Genomic DNA, 20,837 nt, shown 5'->3' with positions numbered 1-20,837 from the left:
CCAAGGGTAGACAAATTATCAGCATGCACCCAACAGCAAAAATCACATTAATTGTTCAAAAAATTTGACGATGTCCTCAAAGATGTCACAAAAATGGTGAATTACATCATGGCTCGTGCTCTGAATTGTCGACAGTTTCAAGCACTTCTTGAGGAGGTTCAGGCACAGTATAATTGTTTACTTATGTACAATAATGTCCGGTGGCTGAGCAGAGGATGAGTCCTGGAGAGATGCATGCCAAATGCAAACTTTTACCTTTCAATAAAAAGTTGTTTGTATCATTGAAAGCTTTGTTGTTGTGTTTTTCTTTTAAGGCAAAATATGTGAATGTATGAGTTTTTTCTAAACGAAAACCTCAGTATTCAGGTTAAATTGCTGTATTGGCACTTGGCGATAAATAAGTGGGTTTGGGTTGCAGTTTGGGCACTAAAAGGTTCACCATCACTGGTCTACTCTGACCAGCAGCGGCTCTCCAGGCTCTCAGGCAGAGGTCTGTCCCATCACCTACTTGCCTGGTTCCTTTAACTGGAGATACCAGGGATTGAACCTAGGGCCTTCTGCATGCCAAGCAGATGCTCTACCACTGAGCCACGGCACAAGCCCAGTCAGCTCTTAGAAAGACTGGGCTTATACATAATGTTAATTTAGGCTCAGCTAATGTTAACAGGTTTCCGGTGGTTAGTACTTCTACCACCCAATGTTTTCTGGAACTAAAATTTACTTAATATGTAGAGAACATGTAAAACGATTCCCCTGTTTCACTGTAGTTTTTCTAGAGGATTAGCAGGAAGAATTGATCAGCACTTCAAAGACACCAATGAGCTATTACGGTAAGTAGAACATAACTGTAGATCAGAAGACATTAGTTTTCATTTGACATGCATCTCTCAAGATTCTTCAAACAGCAATATTCCTGGAAGACTGATAATTACTTCAGAAGTACCCTTCCTTGGATGGTCACTGAATATTTTTAAAAATCCAGAGATTGCAAAATTTGTAATACTTCAAACCTGACATGATGGCAACCTGGTTGTGGGGGGGGGGACATTTAAAAGAAGAAGAAGAGTTAGTTTTTATATGCCAACTTTCTCTACCACTTAAGGGAGAATCAAACTGGCTGACAATCACCTTCCCTTCCCCTCCCACAACACCCTGTGAGGCAGGTGGGGCTGAGAGAGTTCAGAGAACTGTGACTTGCCCAAGGTCACCCAGCTGGCCTTATGTGTAGGAGTGGGGAGTTTATGCCCTTTGTGTCAGAATCTGACTGGGAGCTGCCTCCTCCCACTGCAGGGAATAGCAAGGAATCTAATTTCAATCATAAAATGCTGGAGTAAGTGGGAATTTAATTATTGATATGTAAAAAGCAGCAGCCCGGATTAGCTCTGACTAGCCCAGTCTTGTCAGAGCTTGCATAAACTGTGCTGCTAGCTTTGTTGGACAGCAATTTAGGCACCAAGCTCAAGACTAAACATTAGTGATGACTCAACATGTTGCGATAACACCAAACTTGTAAAGAACAATGCTAGAAAAGCTACCCAAACCATTATGCGGCTCATGTTAGAAAACTGCTCTGCAAAAAAGCATTCCCTTAAAAGACATACACATAAACAGAGGAACAGGATGTTTTCACCAGGAGTTCTACAGCCACAGACACTGATTAAATTAGGCCCCATCATCGACAGATTAATCCAGGAAGTCTTCTGCAAAACCGATAGCACACTCCAAATCTCACATGGGGTTTACCTCATGCCAGGAATTCCCTAGATAGTTGCCATCAGTGTGGGCCACAGTAATAAGAGTCTTGATTGTATCTATGTTCTTTTGTTTCATTTCTGTGATGCTGGAGCTGGCGGTCAGCAAGGAGAAGCGGGCAAGCGCTTGCACATAAGCGTCTCTTTCAAGCTAAAATATTAAAAGCAAAAATAAGCAAGGGGTGAACAGGACAAAATTAACAGGATGTAGAACATTTTAGGACCCCCTCCCCCAATTTTTAAACAATGTGGGGGCATCTGAATGGAATGGGATGTGGAACTAGTCATCACAGTGGGAATAAGGTGGAATGACATAGCTGGGGTGGGTGGGAAATCTTTTTAATATACATCCAAACTAGGCTAAACAAGTGCTATCCCTTAAGAAAAGACAATTAAACATTACTTATGATATCTGTTCTGAGAATAGGCTGCTAGGCACTGTGTTAAATCCAGATTAAATTTTCCAGTGGCAGAATGGAACTTTCCTGCCTCCTTTTTCTCACCGATCTTCATGAAATAGAGATCCTCGGGGAAAGGGGACCCTGAGAAATGACACGGGGGTCTACAGCAGAAAGGGGGAATTGATAGCAATTGCCAGTTTAGTCTGGACCCATGCACAGTTTAAATACAAAGAAGCTTTATGGGCACCAGCCAGCTGGCTGGGCATTAAAACAATAAAACAATAGTCTAAACAAAGACAAAGGGCTAAAATAAAAGAGTAAACGCTCTGCAGAGTGGAGCTCAGTCGCAACGCTGCTCTCAGTTCCGTTAGTTTAAATACATGTAATGCTCTGAGATCTAGATTTTTAGGCTGAATTAGTCATACTTCGGGAGGCCATTTACTGCAACTGGATAAGAAAACTACACTTCTATAAAACTACTACCAAATACCATTTTGGCAATAGCAGGAACACTAATACTGGCCTCCAGTATCCTAGATCTAGTAAGCCTGCTACGCACCAACCTGCATGCCAAAAATGCAGGCAATCCGGATAGCACATCGTATTCCTTCCAAGCACAACGAGGCTACTTCGGTGTCATCGCAATTCTGAAGGCCGACACTATAAGCAGCCAGCAATGGAGTCCACACGAGCTAACAAAAAAGAAAAGAAGGGTTTGTACATTTTGTTTGATAAAAATTACAACTATGTTTTGGCCTAGACGAGTACCTAATTTAGAGATCCGCATTTACGTGACATCAGGAGTATCACAATAATTTTTTAAAAATCTAAGGTATCTCCCACCTCATGCCATCGTATTCCCTATTACTATGTATGGGTGTGAAAGCTGGACATTGAAGAAAGTGGATAGGAAGAAAGTAGATTCCTTTGAAATGTGGTGTTGGAGGAGAGTGTTACGGATACCGTGGACTGCCCCCCAAAAACAAATCAGTGGGTTATAGATCAAATCAAGCCTGAAGCTAAAATGACCAAACTGAGGCTATCGTATTTTGGCCACATTATGAGAAGACAAGAGTCACTGGAAAAGACAGTCATGCTAGGAAAAGCTGAGGGCAGCAGGAAAAGAGGAAGACCCAACAAGAGATGGATTGACTCTATAAAGGAAACCACAGCCCTCAATTTGCAAGATCTAAACAAGGCTGTCAAAGACAGGACATTTTGGAGGACATTGATTCATAGGGTCACCATGAGTCGGAAGCGACTTGATGGCACTTAACACACATACACATCTTCGACCTGCTCTCACACTGTGTCACTCCATTGTTTCTAGTCCCTTTTTCACACTCGTGGAATTCATCACTGCAGATCCTTGAATAGCTACATCACCTTTGCAAAATATCAAGAGATGCAGAATTTTCCCCCCATCTGGCATGTCTGGAAGCCACCCATGACTTTAGAGTCCATACTCACTTTGAACATGGGCCTGACATGATCCAGGTGAGTTGCACTAGTAAAAGGGGCCTTCGCGTGGCTCACCGCCTCCATCAGAGCTTTAGCAGTCTTTGCCATCTGCTCCATCTCCAGGTTGTACAACAACCGTCGCTGCTTCTCACTGGCTACATCTAAGAAATACACACGAAGCTATTAAAATACGTCATTCGGGTAATTCCAGGCCTAATTTCTAGACAATGCACAGTACAGACTTCCAAACAAATACGGTACTACTTACCATATCCTAAAGCACCTTAAAGGCATTCACATTTTGTGCTGAGCATAAAACAGTCTAAGAATATAAAGATACTTTATGGTAGTTCTCAGGTGAGTTTCAGTGACATGAACAAAAGGCTGTCACCATCTGTCAAATCTGCTCTTTGTTTCTTTTCCCTGCTCCCCACTGAGAAGGCAAAAGACTGGCATCAGAGTCTACCAGTCTAACAGCTCTGAGAAGGCAAAAACCAGCCAATTCATGTCTGTTGTTTTCCTCTTGGAAACTGGAAGATCATCAAATGTTAATATTTTCATTATGCACAGTTAACACTATATTTATTGCTGCATTAATATATATATATATTAAAAATTATCATTCTTATAAAATAAGGGACTCGGTAATATTGAAGTTGCAGTCTTCTCTTTAACGTCAAAATTCTTCATTTGTGCACAATATGAGATCCAACGCGCCATTCTGTGTATTCCAAAAAAGTAGAGCGTCCTTTGTAGCCAATGTCTTTCCCAAGTTTGTACACTCTCTCACATTACATGGGCAAAAAATTCCTGAGAGTTTATCCAAGCTGGTGGCTTGGAATAAAGGTCTTAAAATTGTAAACAAGCTTCATTTTTCAGTGTCAGGCTGACTTTCTTCTGTTGTAGATTTCAGGGAAAAAGTGGATAGACTTCCACACCCTCGCTTTCTCTTGTGCAACACCATCGTGCATTTAGCTATGGACAGGACTGAAGGAAATCTGCAGTGTTTGAACATGCAATGGTTGCTATCAGTATTATGGTTCTTCCCCTGCTGCTTCTCTCAGCCCTGTTTTCTGGAGACATACCAGAGGGGGAAATTCACCAGAGTTAAATCAAGCTCAGAGCATCCATACAGGACAACCTGCTTCCACCATACAGTACAACCTGCTTTGTACTTGTTGGATCACTCAGGGGTCCTGCTGAGGCAACAGCTGGCAGCTCCGTTTCATAGCAGAATTACAGGCAGCGGCAGTGAACAGCCTCACTTCAGTTGCACTGTAATTCCCACACATCCAGCACGTGCTCCAGATACTGATACAGTGACATGAGGGTTCATAGTTTGTGACTGGCAGGAGACAGAGACCCAATGAATTTGCAACAGTGCACAGGAGCCCCCACGGATGGAAGTCTCACCTAGTCTAACATAACTTACTTCACCCAGAAGGACTGGTGGCCTGATATGCCAGCGTAGTGTCCCTTTCAAATAGCCACAATGTACAGCTAACACCTTCCCCTTATCTGAGCCTCAGCCCATTGGCACATTAAAATAAAGCTTCAGTTTTATACAGCTTATATTCCAATACCACCTCCACCCCCTTCCCTCCACTGTTACTGTGTAACAGCGATCTGAAAGGCATTTCAAATGTTGGGTTTTAATCTCATTTCAGTATTATGGGAGCTTACATTTGGGACATAGTAAGATAGAAGTCCAAGTGACCTAAATATTACTTTATGCCTTGTTTAATGATCTCCTGTATTACTCTTTCATGAATAGGAATGTATGTTGCGGCAGTTGAAACTATCCTACCCAAGCTTCATAAATGCAGAATTGTAGAGCTAGAAAGACTGTTGTCTGAACTCCCCACTACACTGCAAGATCGAATTACACAGAATGCCAATCCACTCTCTTTCTAAGGTCCCATAATTTCATATCTTTTTGGAGGAAAGGCAGGGATCAAGTACACACATAATTTCATCCTCACAACAACCCTGTGAGGTAGTTTAGACTGCATGTGCGTGACTGGCCCAAAATCAGCCACTGAGCTTCAGAACTGAGTCAGGACTCAAATCCCTTGGTCAAGTCCAATTCTACGGTGTGCCAGAAGTAGGTACACTAAGAAAAGAAGACACGGCTATTTAGTGTTTTGTTATCGGTTGAGGTTTACTGCTAAAATCTTACTTGGCTTAGTAGATTTTGTTGAAATTGCATATTCTTTTGTATCCTTCATTGATATTTTCTTCCCTTCTATTTCATCATAGATAGTAGACAAATACTCCTCCGGAAGGTCTTTGCTGTCATTGATGCCACGATTCATTTTTATGTATTGCTCTTTTGTCATCTTATTCTTCACCTTTAAGGCAAAAAGGGAACTTCAGTAGACGAGTTTTCAGAACAGTACAGAGACACATCTATTTAACTGCCAGCCACGTGCTTCGCCCATACAGTGCAGATTAACTCCACAAAACACATATTACTGTTTATTTTATTTTAGATATTTATGGTCCACTTTTCTCCCCAATGGGGACCCAAAGAGGCTTACAGCATTACTCTCCTTCAATTTATCGTCATAACCATCCTGTGAGGAAGGTCAGGCTGCGAGAAAGTGACTGGCCCAGGGTCACTGACAGAACCTCCACGGCAGAGAGGGGATTTGAAGCTGGGCCTCCTGAATCCTAGTCCGACGAGCCAGTCACAACACCATGCTAGCTAAACAGGGACTACATAAGAAACATAAGAAAAGCCATGCTGGATCAGACCAAGGTCCATCATGTCCAGCAGTCTGTTCACACAGTGGCCAACCAGGTGCCTCTAGGAAGCCCACAAACAAGACGACTGCAGCAGCATTGTCCTGCCTGTGTTCCACAGCACCTAATATAATAGGCATGCTCCTCTGATCCTGAATAGGTATGCATCATGACTAGTAGCCATGAACAATCCTCTTCTCCATGTACATGTCCATTCCCCTCTTAAAGCTCTCCAAGTTGGCAGCCATTACCACATCCTGGGGCAGGGAGTTCCACAGTTAACTATGTGTTGTGTGAAAAAATACTTCCTTTTATCTGTTTTGAAGCTCTCACCCTCCAGCTTCACCAGATGACCCCATGTTCTAGTATTATGAGAAAGGGAGAAAAGCTTCTCCCTGTCCACTCTCTTCATACCATGCATAATTTTATAGATCTCTATCATGTCTCCCCTTACCACCTTCTTTCACACAGGACTATGTTGCAAGTTTCAGCAAACTCAGAAAAAGACCCCCAGATTTGCAGAAAAATACAAAAAGTTAAAGAGGGCTACCTAAAAAAAAAAAAAAACCAAAATAAAAAATGATATATGTACATGCACGGACATTGCAAGAAGAAACCACAGATTTCCTTGCTGACTGAGCTCTCACGATAACATCTCACCAGATCTTGGTCACCATTTTGGGTTACTGAGACAACTGATCCACAAGAATGAGACCACTGCCTCATGCTCTGTGATGGGCAATCAGAATTAGGTGATGCTTGGCAGAGAGAACTAACACCCACAGCAGAATGCCAAGCGCACAATGTGAAGCAGAGACCTTGCCACTGGGAGGGGTTGCTTTGGCAACAGAACGCTCTGGCGGCCACAAGGAGGAGGAGAAACAGAAAAAGAAAGAGCTAAGGGGTGCAGGGGAAGCAATTTCCACATCTTATTAGTAACATTTTAAAAAGTATACCTGAGGACTGTGCAAGTCTGTTGTCAGCATGATAATAGAATATGCTAAAACGTAGGCAGTGTCAGCACTAGCAAAGAGAATTTGTCTGGAAAGAAATGAAAACAGATTTTTAGAACCCTATATCTTGCTCAGTCATCTCATTACACGTAGAGATCCGAATTAAGAGGAGAAACCTCTAGGAATATCCCACCGCCACCATTTCCTAATGAAAAGAGTAAGTTCAGTGGCTCACCCAGGTGTGGGTGGCGGCTGCTCCCAATGTTCCTATCGATATGGTCAAAGGTCAACAGGGACCCACTACTTCTACAGTTCTGTAAGCTCAGGGATTCAGAGTATGACCAAGTCATGGTATGCATTCAATCTTAGCAAAGTGGGGGAGGAGAGAAGTTCAGAGGCGGGGGCAGCAATCTAAGCACTGGCCACCTCCAAAGTCCACGAAGTAGGGCTGTGCACCATTCCCCCCCTGGTATTTATTCGGGTTTATTAAACCTGGAAATTTTTGAAAATCCAGAAAAGCCGAATGTAAAGAATTCAGCTTTTCCAAATAATTGAAATTTTTTAATAAACTCAAACTTGGAAAATACTGGGGGGGGGGGGTAATGGTGCACAGCCCTACTTCGTGGAGGCGGCCCAGCGCTTAGAATGCCACCCCTGCCTCTGAACTTCGGAGGTGGCGGCAGTGAGGACTCAGCCTGCAGGTAAGTAAGGGGAGAAGCAGGGGGGAGAGAGGGGGAAAATGGCAGCGGGGCCAAAGCAGTCCCAAATAATGCCAAAAAATCCAGCATTATTTGGGATCTGCTTTTCCAGTTCCCTTTGATTGCCGTCATTTTTTTTACTGCTAAAAAAAAAATGGTTCAGCTGTAGCTGAATGCACACCCCTAGAGAGAAGTCCTCTACCTGCCAAATATCAAGTGTTAAGAATCTGCAGCAACACTCAGCCTGAGTTCATAGGGAATTCAATGTCTCATAGTGACTAATAGATGCAATATAAAAGTAATAAACAAGTTTCTCCTCAACTACAACTAGATTTTTGTATCTACCTAGCCCATTTTTTAATCGATTCTTTCCTCCAGAGAGGCAAGAATGGTCCTCTAGTCTCATTTTATTCTCACAACAACCCTGCAAGACAGGTTAGGCTGAGACTGTGTGACTGGCCTGAGGTTATACAGGAAGCTTCATGGCAGCATGGAGATTTGAACCTAGATGCCAGACCCTCTAATTTTCTAAGCATTCTAGAGTTTGGCCACAAAAAGTTCATGTTTTTAGAATATATGTTGTTGATTTGAAGAATTCATACATGGCTGACCACAGCCTATTTAAGTAAAATAAGTATAACACATGGTCATTTTAAAAATTACTTTAAATAACTACAAATGTACTTTCTGCCTGGACATCCTGCTTAGAATGCTTGTAATCAAGGGTAATCAATCTACTCTGAACTGAGATTTCTAAAGATGAACTTGTTTCAATGATGGTTTGCCCAATGAGTTTCAAGTTACCCTTGGTTGCATTCAATATATCTAGCAGCAAACTTTTCCATTAGTCTATCAATCTTCTGGGCTTCACCAGGTAACCGAAATCCTTCCAGAAATATACGCAAAGCGGAGACAAAGTCCTTTCCGCAGAAATCAAGCAGGTCTACGTAGGCATACATCACTTCCTTGTTAAACTTGCTACTGTCCCCCAGAAAATCTCCCACTTGGCTCTGACAACAGAAAGGAAGACAAAAACGACATGGAAAAGGAAAGAAAAAAGCATTTGTGAAACATTTTCGAGCAACTGACACTGACAATTTGCTTCTCACTATTACAAAACATATTATGAAACCAAATCATCATGTTTCACCATCAGTACCAACACAACGTTCAAAGCCATCAATGGAAACTAGGCCTTGTGAAGGGGCTTCTTTTCACGTGCTCTCTGTAGAGAAGCAAGAAATCTAAAGTACAATGGCTTTATTGGAACCTGATCATGTATGTTCATTCTCCCCAAGGGACTGCTCTTCTTCCCAGCCCCTGCCCATCCTCTGCGCTCTTCTTCAAAGCTCAGCATCGTCAAAAGACATCACAAGTAACTCAAGAACTCGCGTCAGCTGCTTTTTCAATGCAGCACCAACCTGCAGAAAGGCGATTACACCAGACGCTCCTAATGCATACAGAACTCTTTTGCCTTCAGTCCACTTCAATTAAATTTGAAAAAGACACCTTCTACAGAATTTGTATTTTAAAAGCAGAATTACCATTTCAAAACACGCCTGACATTTGAATTTTAAACAAAGTTGTAAATAAGAACTGTATGGCGTGTTAACAAGCCCTATGAAGCCACAAGCAATAAAGCACACTTGTCCCTCCATTAAATAATATTGCTCTTGCTCCTGCAGAAGGAAGTAGCTAAAATATGATCGGCAAGCTCGTTGGTGTAATATTTACACACACAGCCCCCCCACAAACACACACATTCCTCAGGTAATATTCTGTGGGAAGTGCACAGAGATATACACCACTGTTAAAAGGATCACATGGCAGGAGGGTTAATGCAAGATCCAGCCTTACAGAACAGAGGCGTTCTTCTTGGTGCAGAAACTGAGCTATATCTTCTACTGTTACGCCAAGCATTTCCTGCTCCTGCAAGTACTGCAGCCCTCTCTTCGATTTCTTGTTAAACCTATGATGAGGAGGGAAAGATCAGTCAGACCCAGAAAAGAAGTCACTTGTACTTTTAAAACGCCAAAACAAATGTACATCCTAAAATATGCACGTTCAGAAGTTACGGAGTGCAAACCAGATTTAAAACGTGTGCCTGAATCCAAACTTAGTATACTACAGTATGTTTCAACAGTATTTCTTAAAAAAGGAATATTAGTTCTTATATGCACAGAATCTCAAGGAAGAGAAAGCAGAACTAGAGGAAAGCTGTACAAAGATAGTTCAATAAGTCTTAATTACTACCACAAGAGAGATGTAGAATTTTCTTAAACTTCTATTCCTCATTTGTTATGGTAGAACTAACTCTACGGGCCTAGAAATGTTAAACCAACTAGGCAACAAGCAGAAGCATCCTTTTGTTACTGTAATCTTCATCACAGTCTATAATCAGTGGCCTATGAGAATTTTGTTATTAATTTGCCAGTCTCTCTTTAAGCTGCATAATATTAAAACAACACATAAGAAAAATAAAGGAGAGGTGAGTCTCAAACATTCCAGTTGAAGAATTTACAACAGGATACTTTATATAACAGCAGCAACACAATCCTAAATCTTACTTCAAGAAATAAGTTCCACGGAGTTGGATGGGAGTTATTCCCCAGTAAGTGTGTTTAGGATTCCAGCCTTGATTTCCCCGTACAGCACCAATATGGGGTTCACCTCTCTTTTTACTTCCTTTGCCACTTTACCCTCCTTTCCGTTTCCCTCTCGCAGTACGTAATAAAGCAAACCCAGCAAACCATAAAAAACACAGCCATAAGAAATGCACTTTTCACTCTATTTAAACAATGACTCCAACTCACAATTCAATCCCGTGTTCGATTATCTCTTTTTGTTGCTTGATGACCTCAAATTGCTCGGGATCGTCGTGAAGAGCGGTCTGGGTGCCCACGCTCCCAATTCCCGAGGAAACCGTTGAATCTAAGGAGCTCGCACTGCTTCTTCTTCCTCCCATCTCCAAACACTTGCCTTCACCCATCTCCTGGTCGGAAGACTTATCAGGACCTACGAGTGAAAGTGAAGGACATTTATTTAAATTAAGTGATTTAACAAAATAAGTGGGCAGAAAACCAGACACTGACAATTTTATATAACGGAATTAGATCTAGAAGAGACCAAAAAGGCATCTAGTCCCTCGGTTTACTAACTCCTAAAGGTTTGGATTCCACCTAGAATTTCTACAGATGCAAGGGGGGCAATTTTTGTGGACCCCCACCCCCAAGCAGCAGTCCAAAACACCCCTTGCAATGCTGCTCCTGGTTGATGAGGGATCCCCAGGACAAAATTGGTGACAACTGCCCCCCAACCCTTCACCTGCAGAAATTCTAAAGAGAATCCAAGCCTAAGTTTCTCCACAAGTTTCTTGCAGGCCCACTGCATAGGGCCAACTGTATTTGTACAGTGAATATGGGGTACATCAGGGCAAAGGGTACCTGTTTTTCATAAGGATAGGTCTTATGCAGCTGCCATCTATATAAGCCCCAGTTGCTTCCTGATGTATATCTTTGCTCAGTATTCTTTAGTATTAGTATTTTTTTAAAGTCACATCACAAAGCTTGTCCCAGAAATTCCCACACTGGGATGATAGAAGACAAATTTTCTAAAATCAGGCCTTTGGAACATGTTGGAAGATAGCCAGAAGATCACTTGCGCCCTTATTTTAAGTACGCTTTTGGATACAGAAACCACAGCAGTATCTCACCGAGGCTGGCCTGATGGTTGGGGTTCACATACAGGTCTTTGCTCCATTCTACCATGCACTTTAAAATAGAGACTAAACATTCAAGACCTTTCTTCCTTAGGCTTAGTTCCTGTATAGAAATAAAAAACAAAACAAAAAAGGAGCAACTATACCATCAACAGGCCAAGGACTTCAGGTACCAAGGATTAAAGGAATAGAAGAAGTAGAAGAAGAAGAGTTGGTTTTTATATGCCGACTTTTTCTATCACTTAAGGGAGAATCAAACCGGCTTACAATCACCTTCCCTTCCCCTCCCCACAACAGACACCCTGTGAGGTAGGTGAGGCTGAGAGTGTGTGACTAGCCCAAGGTCACCCAGCTGGCTTCATGTGTAGGAGTGGGGAAACCAATCCAGTTCACCAGAATAGCCTCCACCGCTCATGTAGAGGAGTGGGGAATCAAACCCGGTTCTCCAGATCAGCGTCTACCACTCCAAACCACTACACCACACTAGCTCTCAGAATATGGAATGGAATAGGAATATGGAATGGAATATGGAATGGAATAGGTATAATTGAAAAGGCAAACCACAGCCTGAACTTCCAAATATAGAGGGGAAAAACACAGTTTAGATCTGCTTCCCTGATTTTCTTTTCTATGCGCTTAAGACTCTAGTTTCTAGATTCAGCAGCCTCCAGAAGCAGAGCTTGTTCGCTATGGTTCATCATCCCAAACTACAGTTAACATAAACACGGCCGTGAACCAAACATGACAGCATGCCAAATTCAAACCATGGTTTATAATTTTGCCAGTCAATCAAGAACCATGTTCTGCTAATGCATGTCTAACTAAGCCATGGTTAAGCCTTGGAGTTTGGCATGATGTCTGAACTGAGCCACAAAGTAGAATCATAACTTTATGTGGATATAGGAGTTACCAATCAGAAATCCAGCAATAGACTATGATTTTGTTGTAAACATATGGTTAACCAGGGTTTAGGGATTGAAGGTAGGCTATGCAAGTGTGGGGCTTCCTCCCCAACCCCCTGCCCCACACATGAATCATAACCATCATCTACATTACATTTCATCGAGTCTAAAACAAAGTTCTAACCCAAGTAATAAACTGAAAACTATCTTTAAGAACAAGCTACATAAGTTAACAGAAGAACTAGAAGATATTAATTCAAGGAATCAATAGTACTAAATGCTAATGTCTCTAGCAGTGCAATAAATAGAGTTACTCCAGTCTAAAGTCCATTAATTTCAATGGGCTTAGACAGTGAAACTCTGCACAGGCTATTGCTGTAAAAGACTTACCTGTAGAGGTGTCATTCCTAACTCATGTCCACTCCGTCCCTGCGCAATTTTAGACAAGTCGTTTACTAGCCGTTCAAAAATATTAGCAGCGTTCAAATCACAGTCATAGTTAACGTATATGTCCACTACACATTGGGCATCTGAAACAAAAGATGACAATTCAATTGCCTGGGAACAGTGCACAAAGCCAACAACACTTCACAACTAATGGGCTATTTTCCATTTTTTAATTTAGGAAATATATAGGATAGGGACAAATGAAGGGTAGGGTAGGGACAAACAGTCTATACTAGACATTAGAATTTAATTTTTTAAAAACATATATTTCCTCCTCTCCCCCCTCCCCCGGAAATGCACCCTGAGCTCTCAGGGAAGAGGCATTTCTCCAGGCTCCTGTCCCCTTCTTCAGGATTGGTTACAATTTCCCCTCCAGAATAGGCTAGGGCCAATTCTGAGTTCCTGAATTTCCCCTGGGAGCTTTGGGCAGGAAGAGAAGGACTAGCACATCCTCCCCATAGAGAGAAATTCTCCATTAGGTAGCACCCCTTGGTTAAGGAGTCCAACCACAAAAGAAGTTGCCCTGAGGACCCAGGAAGGGCATAGGGGCCAGACAGAAAGAAAATTATAAAAATTATAAAAAAGAAAATTATAATGATGAAAAGCCCCTCCTTAGCGAATTTCATTTCTTTGTGTTCTACCTTCTGCAGATCTTTCTGGAACTTTCAACTAACTTCTTATTCCCTCCTGTTTCCCTCTGACCAACCACCCTCATAGCTCAGGGGTGTATTGTCTGGTCCTGGCAGGTGTGTCTAGGAAATACCTCAAGCACATATTCCATCACCTGTTTCGAGGATTCTACATGAGTGGTCTTTTTGTCCAACTGAACTTAGAGAGATGGATATTTGTATCAGGCTGGATTCAACCACATTTTCCTCTTGTGGAAAAGGCTATGCTGGGAATCATTGGAGGTGCATGGATAAAAGCCATGTGGGATGGGAGTAAGGAGGGGAATTGGGCAAAATTGAGAGGAGAAGCTGTCTGGGTCCAACCCACTGTATCCACTTTTCTGGATCCAACCCACTGTATTCTGCTCCTTCCAGATTGTCTTCTAAATTTATATTCTAAACAACTACACAATGAAAATAGCCTCTCAATGATGTGAAGTTATTTATTTCTAAAATGAAATACCTGCAGAAATTCTAGTCAAGGTCTGAATCACCATCCATTTGTGTTCAAAGGAACTGGAAGAGGTTTCTAAAATGTTCAAGAAGATTTCTTTGAAAAATACCTGTCAAAAGCAAAGGGAAATACAGATATGATCTCTAAGACATGAGTCTATAGTCTGAGTACCTCCCTATCTTTTTCTGAGTACAGTCATCTATTACAAGAAACCATTCATCACTTATTTTCAACTAGATAATATACCAAATTGATAAATACATTGAGACCGTAATATGTAAAGCAATGCCATCTCCTTTTTTTTTCATACAACAGAAAGACTACCAAGTACATAGAGACAGGAAAGCTTTCTTACCTCAATCTGCATTTTTAAATGGGTCTTGAAGTTAGAAAGAAGGGTGAGGAAGATGGCAAGAGACAGCTCAAAGACATCAGGAACAGAAGACACCCCGTTTTTTGATAATGCCACACAGAGATATTGCTTGATTGCATTTATAAACATTTCATGCGTCCGGAAGACCGGGCCGGCATTTTGCAAAACTGAGAGAAGCAGCTGCAGGGACACGATCTTGGAGCGCAGCTCGTGGGACCTGAAAATAGTAAGGAGGAGAGTCGAGTCACAAACTCTTTGTGCTGCTCTGTTACAAATTGCTTCTGTCTGTTCTGGACTGTGCCTCAGTGTTCAATAATAGATGTGTTCTTCAGCCATTCCTGTTCCACTGAAGGGTGTTATCAAAACTTGTATGCCTTTTACTGAGACCCCATGAAAACCTTCATCCATTTTCCATTACAAGAAACAAAGCAACCATTCAAGAATACCTCAGGCTCCTCTGCCTTCTATCATCTATATGATAGCTAGATGGGAAGACAGGTGGAATATAAATATTTTAAATAAATACCCCTAAGGTGCTATTTAAAAAGTCCCGTGGTGCAGAGTGGTAAGCTGCAGTACTGCAGTCAAACCTGAGTTCAATCTCGATGGAAGTTGGTTTCAGGTAGCCGGCTCAGTGTTGACTCAGCCTTCCATCCTTCTGAGTACCCACTGTAGACAACTGGGGAAGGCAATGGCAAACCACCCCATAAACATAGTCTGCCTAGTAAACGTCAGGATGTGATGTCACCCCATGGGTTAGTAATGACCCGGTGCTTGCACAGGGGACTACCTTTACCTTTTTTTAAAGGTGCTATACATATTTCTCTTTTCCACATACAGCAACTACCCATACAACATACACAGGTCTTTATTTTCTGTGGGAAGCAGGAATAACACACAAATTCTTTGAGTCTATAAAGCCAAGTTGGCCCCACTGGAATTTCTCAGAAACTGTCTCATGGCCTGGAACCAGCCATTGTTATTTGGAAAACCATAACTTAACAGTTTCATTAATGGGGAACATTAACAGCATCAATGACATGACAAAGCAGCCACAAGGCATATTCATTATAAATTGATTTCCCCACAGAGTATCATTTTTTTATATGGCAACAGACAGAATCCTACCACACCACAGGTGGAAGGCGTAGTTCTCCTGAGTTCCTCTCCATTGCTGTGGCAATTTTTGACCTCTGGAGGTATAAACCCCAAAGTTGTGGAATCGACATGGAGAACAGGCACTTGGGTTGGGGAGTGAGAAGTGATAAGGAGTTGAAATTGCTACTTCTTCCCGTTCCACGCACACAGCTCCACTGAGGGGAGAGGGCAATTTAACACCTTTGTCCTTTCTCACTCCAGCCTACATACCCTCACAGTTGTTTCTCTCTGCCAATCCAGTGACCCCAGGAGCGATTTTTCCAGAGGCCAGAGGGAACTGCAGGAAACTTCCATGTGCCTTCTGCAGACTGCCCACTGTTTGGCTTTTCCAAACCAGTTACAGTGCACGGATAGTTAAAACCAAGCTGCCAACAAGGGTTTGATCTTGTTCATTCATCTTGATATTAAGCATTCTGGATAGGGTACAACTCAGGAAGATTTATCTTTTTTACTTGGGATCTGGTGGTCCATCACCAAGTGGTTTCATCGAAAGCTTGCACAGTGACCGGAACACAAGGAAGGCATCCTTCTGAAGAATATGGGAGAACTTGGCAGCTGCCTGTGGTCCGGGGACATCTGTTTCCTAAAATGCAAAGTCGGAAAACTATTAGAAGAAGTAAAAGAAGGAGAAGAGTTGGTTTTTATACCTCATTTTTCTCTACCTTTAAGGAGTAAAAGCGGCTTGCAATCGCCTTCCCTTCCCCTCCCCACAACAGACACCTTGCGAGGTAGGTGGGGCTAAGTTAGGAGAGAACTGTGACTATTATTTTTATTTTAGCTTTTACAGATTCATTTATTGACTCTATTGTTATTGGAATTATATAAGTGGCTAAACGGTTTTACTGTTATCATGAATTAGTCCTTCGGTGTTATCCTATCAAAAATTGCTTTTGTCTTCACTTTAAAGTTTTATGTATGTGAGTATGTATTTTCTGGTCAAAGACCATAATAACAATTAAAGTAAAGAACTGTGATTAGCCCAAAGTCACCCAGCAGGCTTCATGTGGAATAGCTAGAACATCAGCTATAGAATATACAGACGTTTAGAAGCAGGATATTGCCTACAGTGTTGAGGTTATAATGGAGAGAAAGTAGTATTTGTAGCCCAACAGCAACACTGTTTACATTGTCAGAGAACTAAAGAACTCAACTAATCTGGCTACACAATAAGCACAATAGCCCTTGACAAAGAAACAAAGGGAAAAACAACAACTTTAAGCAGTCATTTACTGTATTTAAGAGCACTACAAAGTTATTCAGCTGAGGCTTCGGAATGGCTCAGACATAACATGAATCCACGATTTGGAGCTGTATGAACCAGCCCTGTGCTTGCGTGTTCCTCTTCTCTCCCCAACTCATGCAGTCAGAATCAGTGAATTTCATTTTAATGCAAACCATTGCCTTCTAGCCCCCACACTACAGTTTGCAACTGGTGAAGTTGATTTGCAATCTGGTTGGCCAAATGATGGGTTGATTTGCAACCCATCATTTGGAGATTCAGATGCAACACCAAACAATGGTGTGTGATGACTCACAATCATTAATCAACTCCAACTGCATGACTGGAGGGAAATCAATACAGGAACTCAGGGTTCATTCACACATTGCTAAGCCATGTTTTGGTGTTCCATCTGAACTACCCGTTAGCTTTCAAAAAGAGCACTATGAATAAGGGTTAACAGCTAGTTTAGCTCATGAAAAGATCAGCTTAAAGATGTATTAGAATTTGTGAATTTCACCCATTTTTAACACATACGCAGTCTGAGAAACATTTTATCAGCCCTCTGCCAAACAAGTTGCTTAACCATATCACCCAACTAACCATCTGGTTAATTTAACCAATTAAAAACAAATATTACACATGCAAATTGGCAGCCTTGGATACTCATATCTGCAGGAAATAGGGTAGCATTGTAACAGAATGATGCAGGCATTCTTGCTATAATCTCCAAATCACGAGAGCATGGACGTGTGCAACCGTAGCACATAAAAACCTCATCAGACTGCTCACTGGGAGTTTGATAGATCAGGATTAGATCTGCTAAGCCATTGAGACATTGTGGAAGGGAGAAGACCTGATACAATTGTAAATCAGCTGGCCTCCCTGTCCTTTCCTCCCCTCCCCTTCTTCCCTATATTCCCTGTCCTTCCTTTTTGACCTTAACTTCGGTGCCTTCTCCACCCTGATACTGTTTGTCCCCCTGGCCTTGGCCGGTGGGCCCCCTGGAGTTCCTTTCTTGCTTCGCAGAGTTCCTTCCTTGCCAACCTCCTTGGTACAGACTTATCAGGGTATTGAATTTGGGCACCTCTTTTGTTTTAAACTGAGTTTAGTTTTTCAGTTTTAACATGGTATGTCTTTTATTGATGTAATTAGAGTTGGTTCTTGTAGGTTATCCGGGCTGTGTGACCGTGGTCTCGGTATTTTCTTTCCTGACATTTCGCCAGCAGCTGTGGCAGGCATCTTCAGAGGAGTAACACTGAAGGACAGTGTCAAGTGTGTAAGAAGAGTAATATATAGTCAGAAAGGGGTTAGGTTTGAGCTGAATCATTGTCCTGCAAAAAGTATCAAAGGTAATGTGCTAATCATTGTCCTGTAAGTATCAAGATAATGTGCTAATGAGGGTGTGGTATGTTAATATGGAACCATTGTATCCTGAAGTGATCTGTTAATGTGTGAAATCCAAAGCTAATCTGCATGGCTATTGTGGACTTGTATATTATGTTGGAAGTTGTATATTATGTTGGAAGCTGCCCTGAGCCCAGTGTTGGCCAGGAAAGGCGAGGTATAAACTTAATAATAATACTAACAATATTTCATAATTATTTCTATAATATAAGCCCATGATTCCTTATCAAGAGAATAATGTGTGTGAAAGACCACTTTTGCACACAAATCGTTTAGCTGAATTCAGGCAATATTCAGCTTTGATAACTACTTCCTATACAATAGCTAATATGTCATGGTGGAATTTGGTACTAGATGGTGTAGGTGAATAAATCTGCCTTGAATCTTCTTGAGAAAGGTGGACTATAATTGCTGAACATAAAAAAAAGTTTGTGTTTGATACAAAAGATAATAAAAATGCCCTGTTTACAATACAAACCTTTTTCAAGCTTCACACGAGAGATACACTCAATCCTGAACAATCCTGATGAAACATGTTTGGTTTTGGTTGTAATGCATTATGAAGTTATTTTTAGCTATGCCTTTCAAACATTCTAGTGTCATTTCATCTCTCTCCAGCTCCTACCAATCCCTCCAAGAAAGTCAGGAGCTTAAACTAAGTTCACTGCACACTTATGAATCCTACCAGGTTATCGGTGGAAGAGACCGACTGTCTATCATCTGGAATCCCATTTGCTTGTGCATTTTCATTAATACCACCAGGAGAGGCAGGGGCTACAGTTTCCAGCTCAGACGCCATTCTATCCAATTCAGGCGCAGCCTGCTTTTTTGTTTCTTCTTCTAAAGAGGCTAAGAAAACAAACGTTTTACTATATATTTTCCCATGAATACTTATTTTTTTAGTAATCTCAGACAGGTCAGTTGGAAAGTACTGATAGCACAGGTCAGTTGGAAAGTACTGATAGCACAAAGTATTGCTAAAGAATTAGATTATGCTTCTCCTGTTTTATGACAGAGATAAGAGGTTACAAGTCTAATATAGAACCCTATAAGTGGAAGGCACTAGCTGTTTTCTTATTTAAGAAATTCAAGATCTATAGTTTAGGGGGAAAGAGGCTATTTCCTTAAAGGCATGAAGAAAGCAAGAGACTTCCCCCAAAGAAGTTTTACCTCTAACAGCTGAAGTGACCACATCCTCCAAGATTTCTTTAATAATTTGTTTGCATCCATCAGTTTCTTCTTCTGATAAAATATATACCAAGAAGTCATTTGAAAATGTTTCCAATTTTGCTTTTTGTTTAAAAGATATTTTCAAGAATTAAGTTACACAAGACACCACTTCACAGGCAAGGCCAGCATGAACCTCTGGTTAGGAAAAGCTGATCAGAAATATTGTCGAAGGCTTTCACGGTCAGAGTTCATAGGTTCTTGTAGGTTATCTGGGCTGTGTGACCGTGGTCTTGGTATTTTCTTTTCTGACATTTCGCGAGCAGCTGTGGCAGGCATCTTCAGAGGATTAACACTGAAGGGCAGTGTCTCTCAGAGAGACTGTCTATCATCTGGAATCCCATTTGCTTGTGCATTTTCATTAATACCACCAGGAGAGGCAGGGGCTACAGTTTCCAGCTCAGATGCCATTCTACGCAATTCAGGCGCAGCCTGCTTTTTTGTTTCTTCTTCTAAAGAGGCTACGAAAACAAACGTTTTACTATATATTTTCCCATGAATACTTATTTTAGTAATCTCAGACAGGTCAGTTGGAAAGTACTGATAGCACAAAGTACTGGAAAGTACTGATAGCACTCTCTCTCAGAGAGACACTGTCCTTCAGTGTTACTCCTCTGAAGTTGCCTGCCACAGCTGCTGGCGAAACGTCAGGAAAGAAAATACCAAGACCACGGTCACACAGCCCAGATAACTTACAAGAACTGATCAGAAATATTCAGGCCAATTTATTTATTTATCTAGCGCATTTCTACAGGGAAGCTGCCCACAGCAGCTTACAAAAACATCATAAAAAGTAACATCATAAAAGTTAATTAAAACCCACCATTAAAAACCCCAACCAGAGGAATCAAAAAAGGATCAGCTTAAAATGAGTCTCACACTACTCCTAGTCTAAAAGCAGACCATAAAAATGATGTTAAAATTTCAAGCCCTTAATTAAAAGCCTGGGTAAAAAGGAGAGTAGCCCAGGTGCCAGGTGCCCTTAAGGAGCCTTAAGGGGAAGACCATTCCACAGGTGAGAGGCAATCAGTGACAAGGCCCTGTCTCTGGTTTCCACCCACCTCACCTCTGAAAGGGGGCCCACAGAGAGCAGGGCTTGTGAGGAAGACCTTAGCTGGCAGGCTAGACATTAAGGGAGGAGGAACTCCTTCAAGACCCCTGACCCCAAGCCATTTAGGGCCTTAAAACATAAAAACTAGCACTTTGAAGTCTGCCCAGAAACAAATGGGCAGCCAGATCAATACATTGCTATTCA

General features: G+C 41.7%; 1 protein-coding gene across 1 annotated transcript in view; it reads right to left on the bottom strand.

Moving 5' to 3' along the window:
- Positions 1 to 20,837, bottom strand: part of ARFGEF2 (ADP ribosylation factor guanine nucleotide exchange factor 2) — a 51,899-nt gene that overhangs the window by 14,989 nt on the left and 16,073 nt on the right. The window contains exons 7-21 of the mRNA XM_056844199.1: positions 19,526 to 19,597; positions 19,041 to 19,204; positions 16,182 to 16,312; positions 14,554 to 14,788; positions 14,208 to 14,307; positions 13,020 to 13,159; positions 11,722 to 11,830; positions 10,823 to 11,024; positions 9,867 to 9,978; positions 8,814 to 9,019; positions 7,315 to 7,399; positions 5,793 to 5,964; positions 3,623 to 3,774; positions 2,716 to 2,844; positions 1,744 to 1,902 (exon numbers count right to left, since the gene is read on the bottom strand). Of these exons, the coding sequence (XP_056700177.1) occupies positions 1,744 to 1,902; positions 2,716 to 2,844; positions 3,623 to 3,774; positions 5,793 to 5,964; positions 7,315 to 7,399; positions 8,814 to 9,019; positions 9,867 to 9,978; positions 10,823 to 11,024; positions 11,722 to 11,830; positions 13,020 to 13,159; positions 14,208 to 14,307; positions 14,554 to 14,788; positions 16,182 to 16,312; positions 19,041 to 19,204; positions 19,526 to 19,597 (2,168 nt within the window). The remainder of the gene's footprint in view (positions 1 to 1,743; positions 1,903 to 2,715; positions 2,845 to 3,622; positions 3,775 to 5,792; positions 5,965 to 7,314; positions 7,400 to 8,813; positions 9,020 to 9,866; positions 9,979 to 10,822; positions 11,025 to 11,721; positions 11,831 to 13,019; positions 13,160 to 14,207; positions 14,308 to 14,553; positions 14,789 to 16,181; positions 16,313 to 19,040; positions 19,205 to 19,525; positions 19,598 to 20,837) is intronic.

The sequence above is a fragment of the Euleptes europaea genome, chromosome 2 (assembly GCF_029931775.1).
Source record: "Euleptes europaea isolate rEulEur1 chromosome 2, rEulEur1.hap1, whole genome shotgun sequence".
NCBI lineage: Eukaryota > Metazoa > Chordata > Lepidosauria > Squamata > Sphaerodactylidae > Euleptes > Euleptes europaea.
The sequence above is the reverse complement of the archived record's forward strand: the minus strand, read 5'-3'. Positions and strand labels throughout refer to the sequence as shown.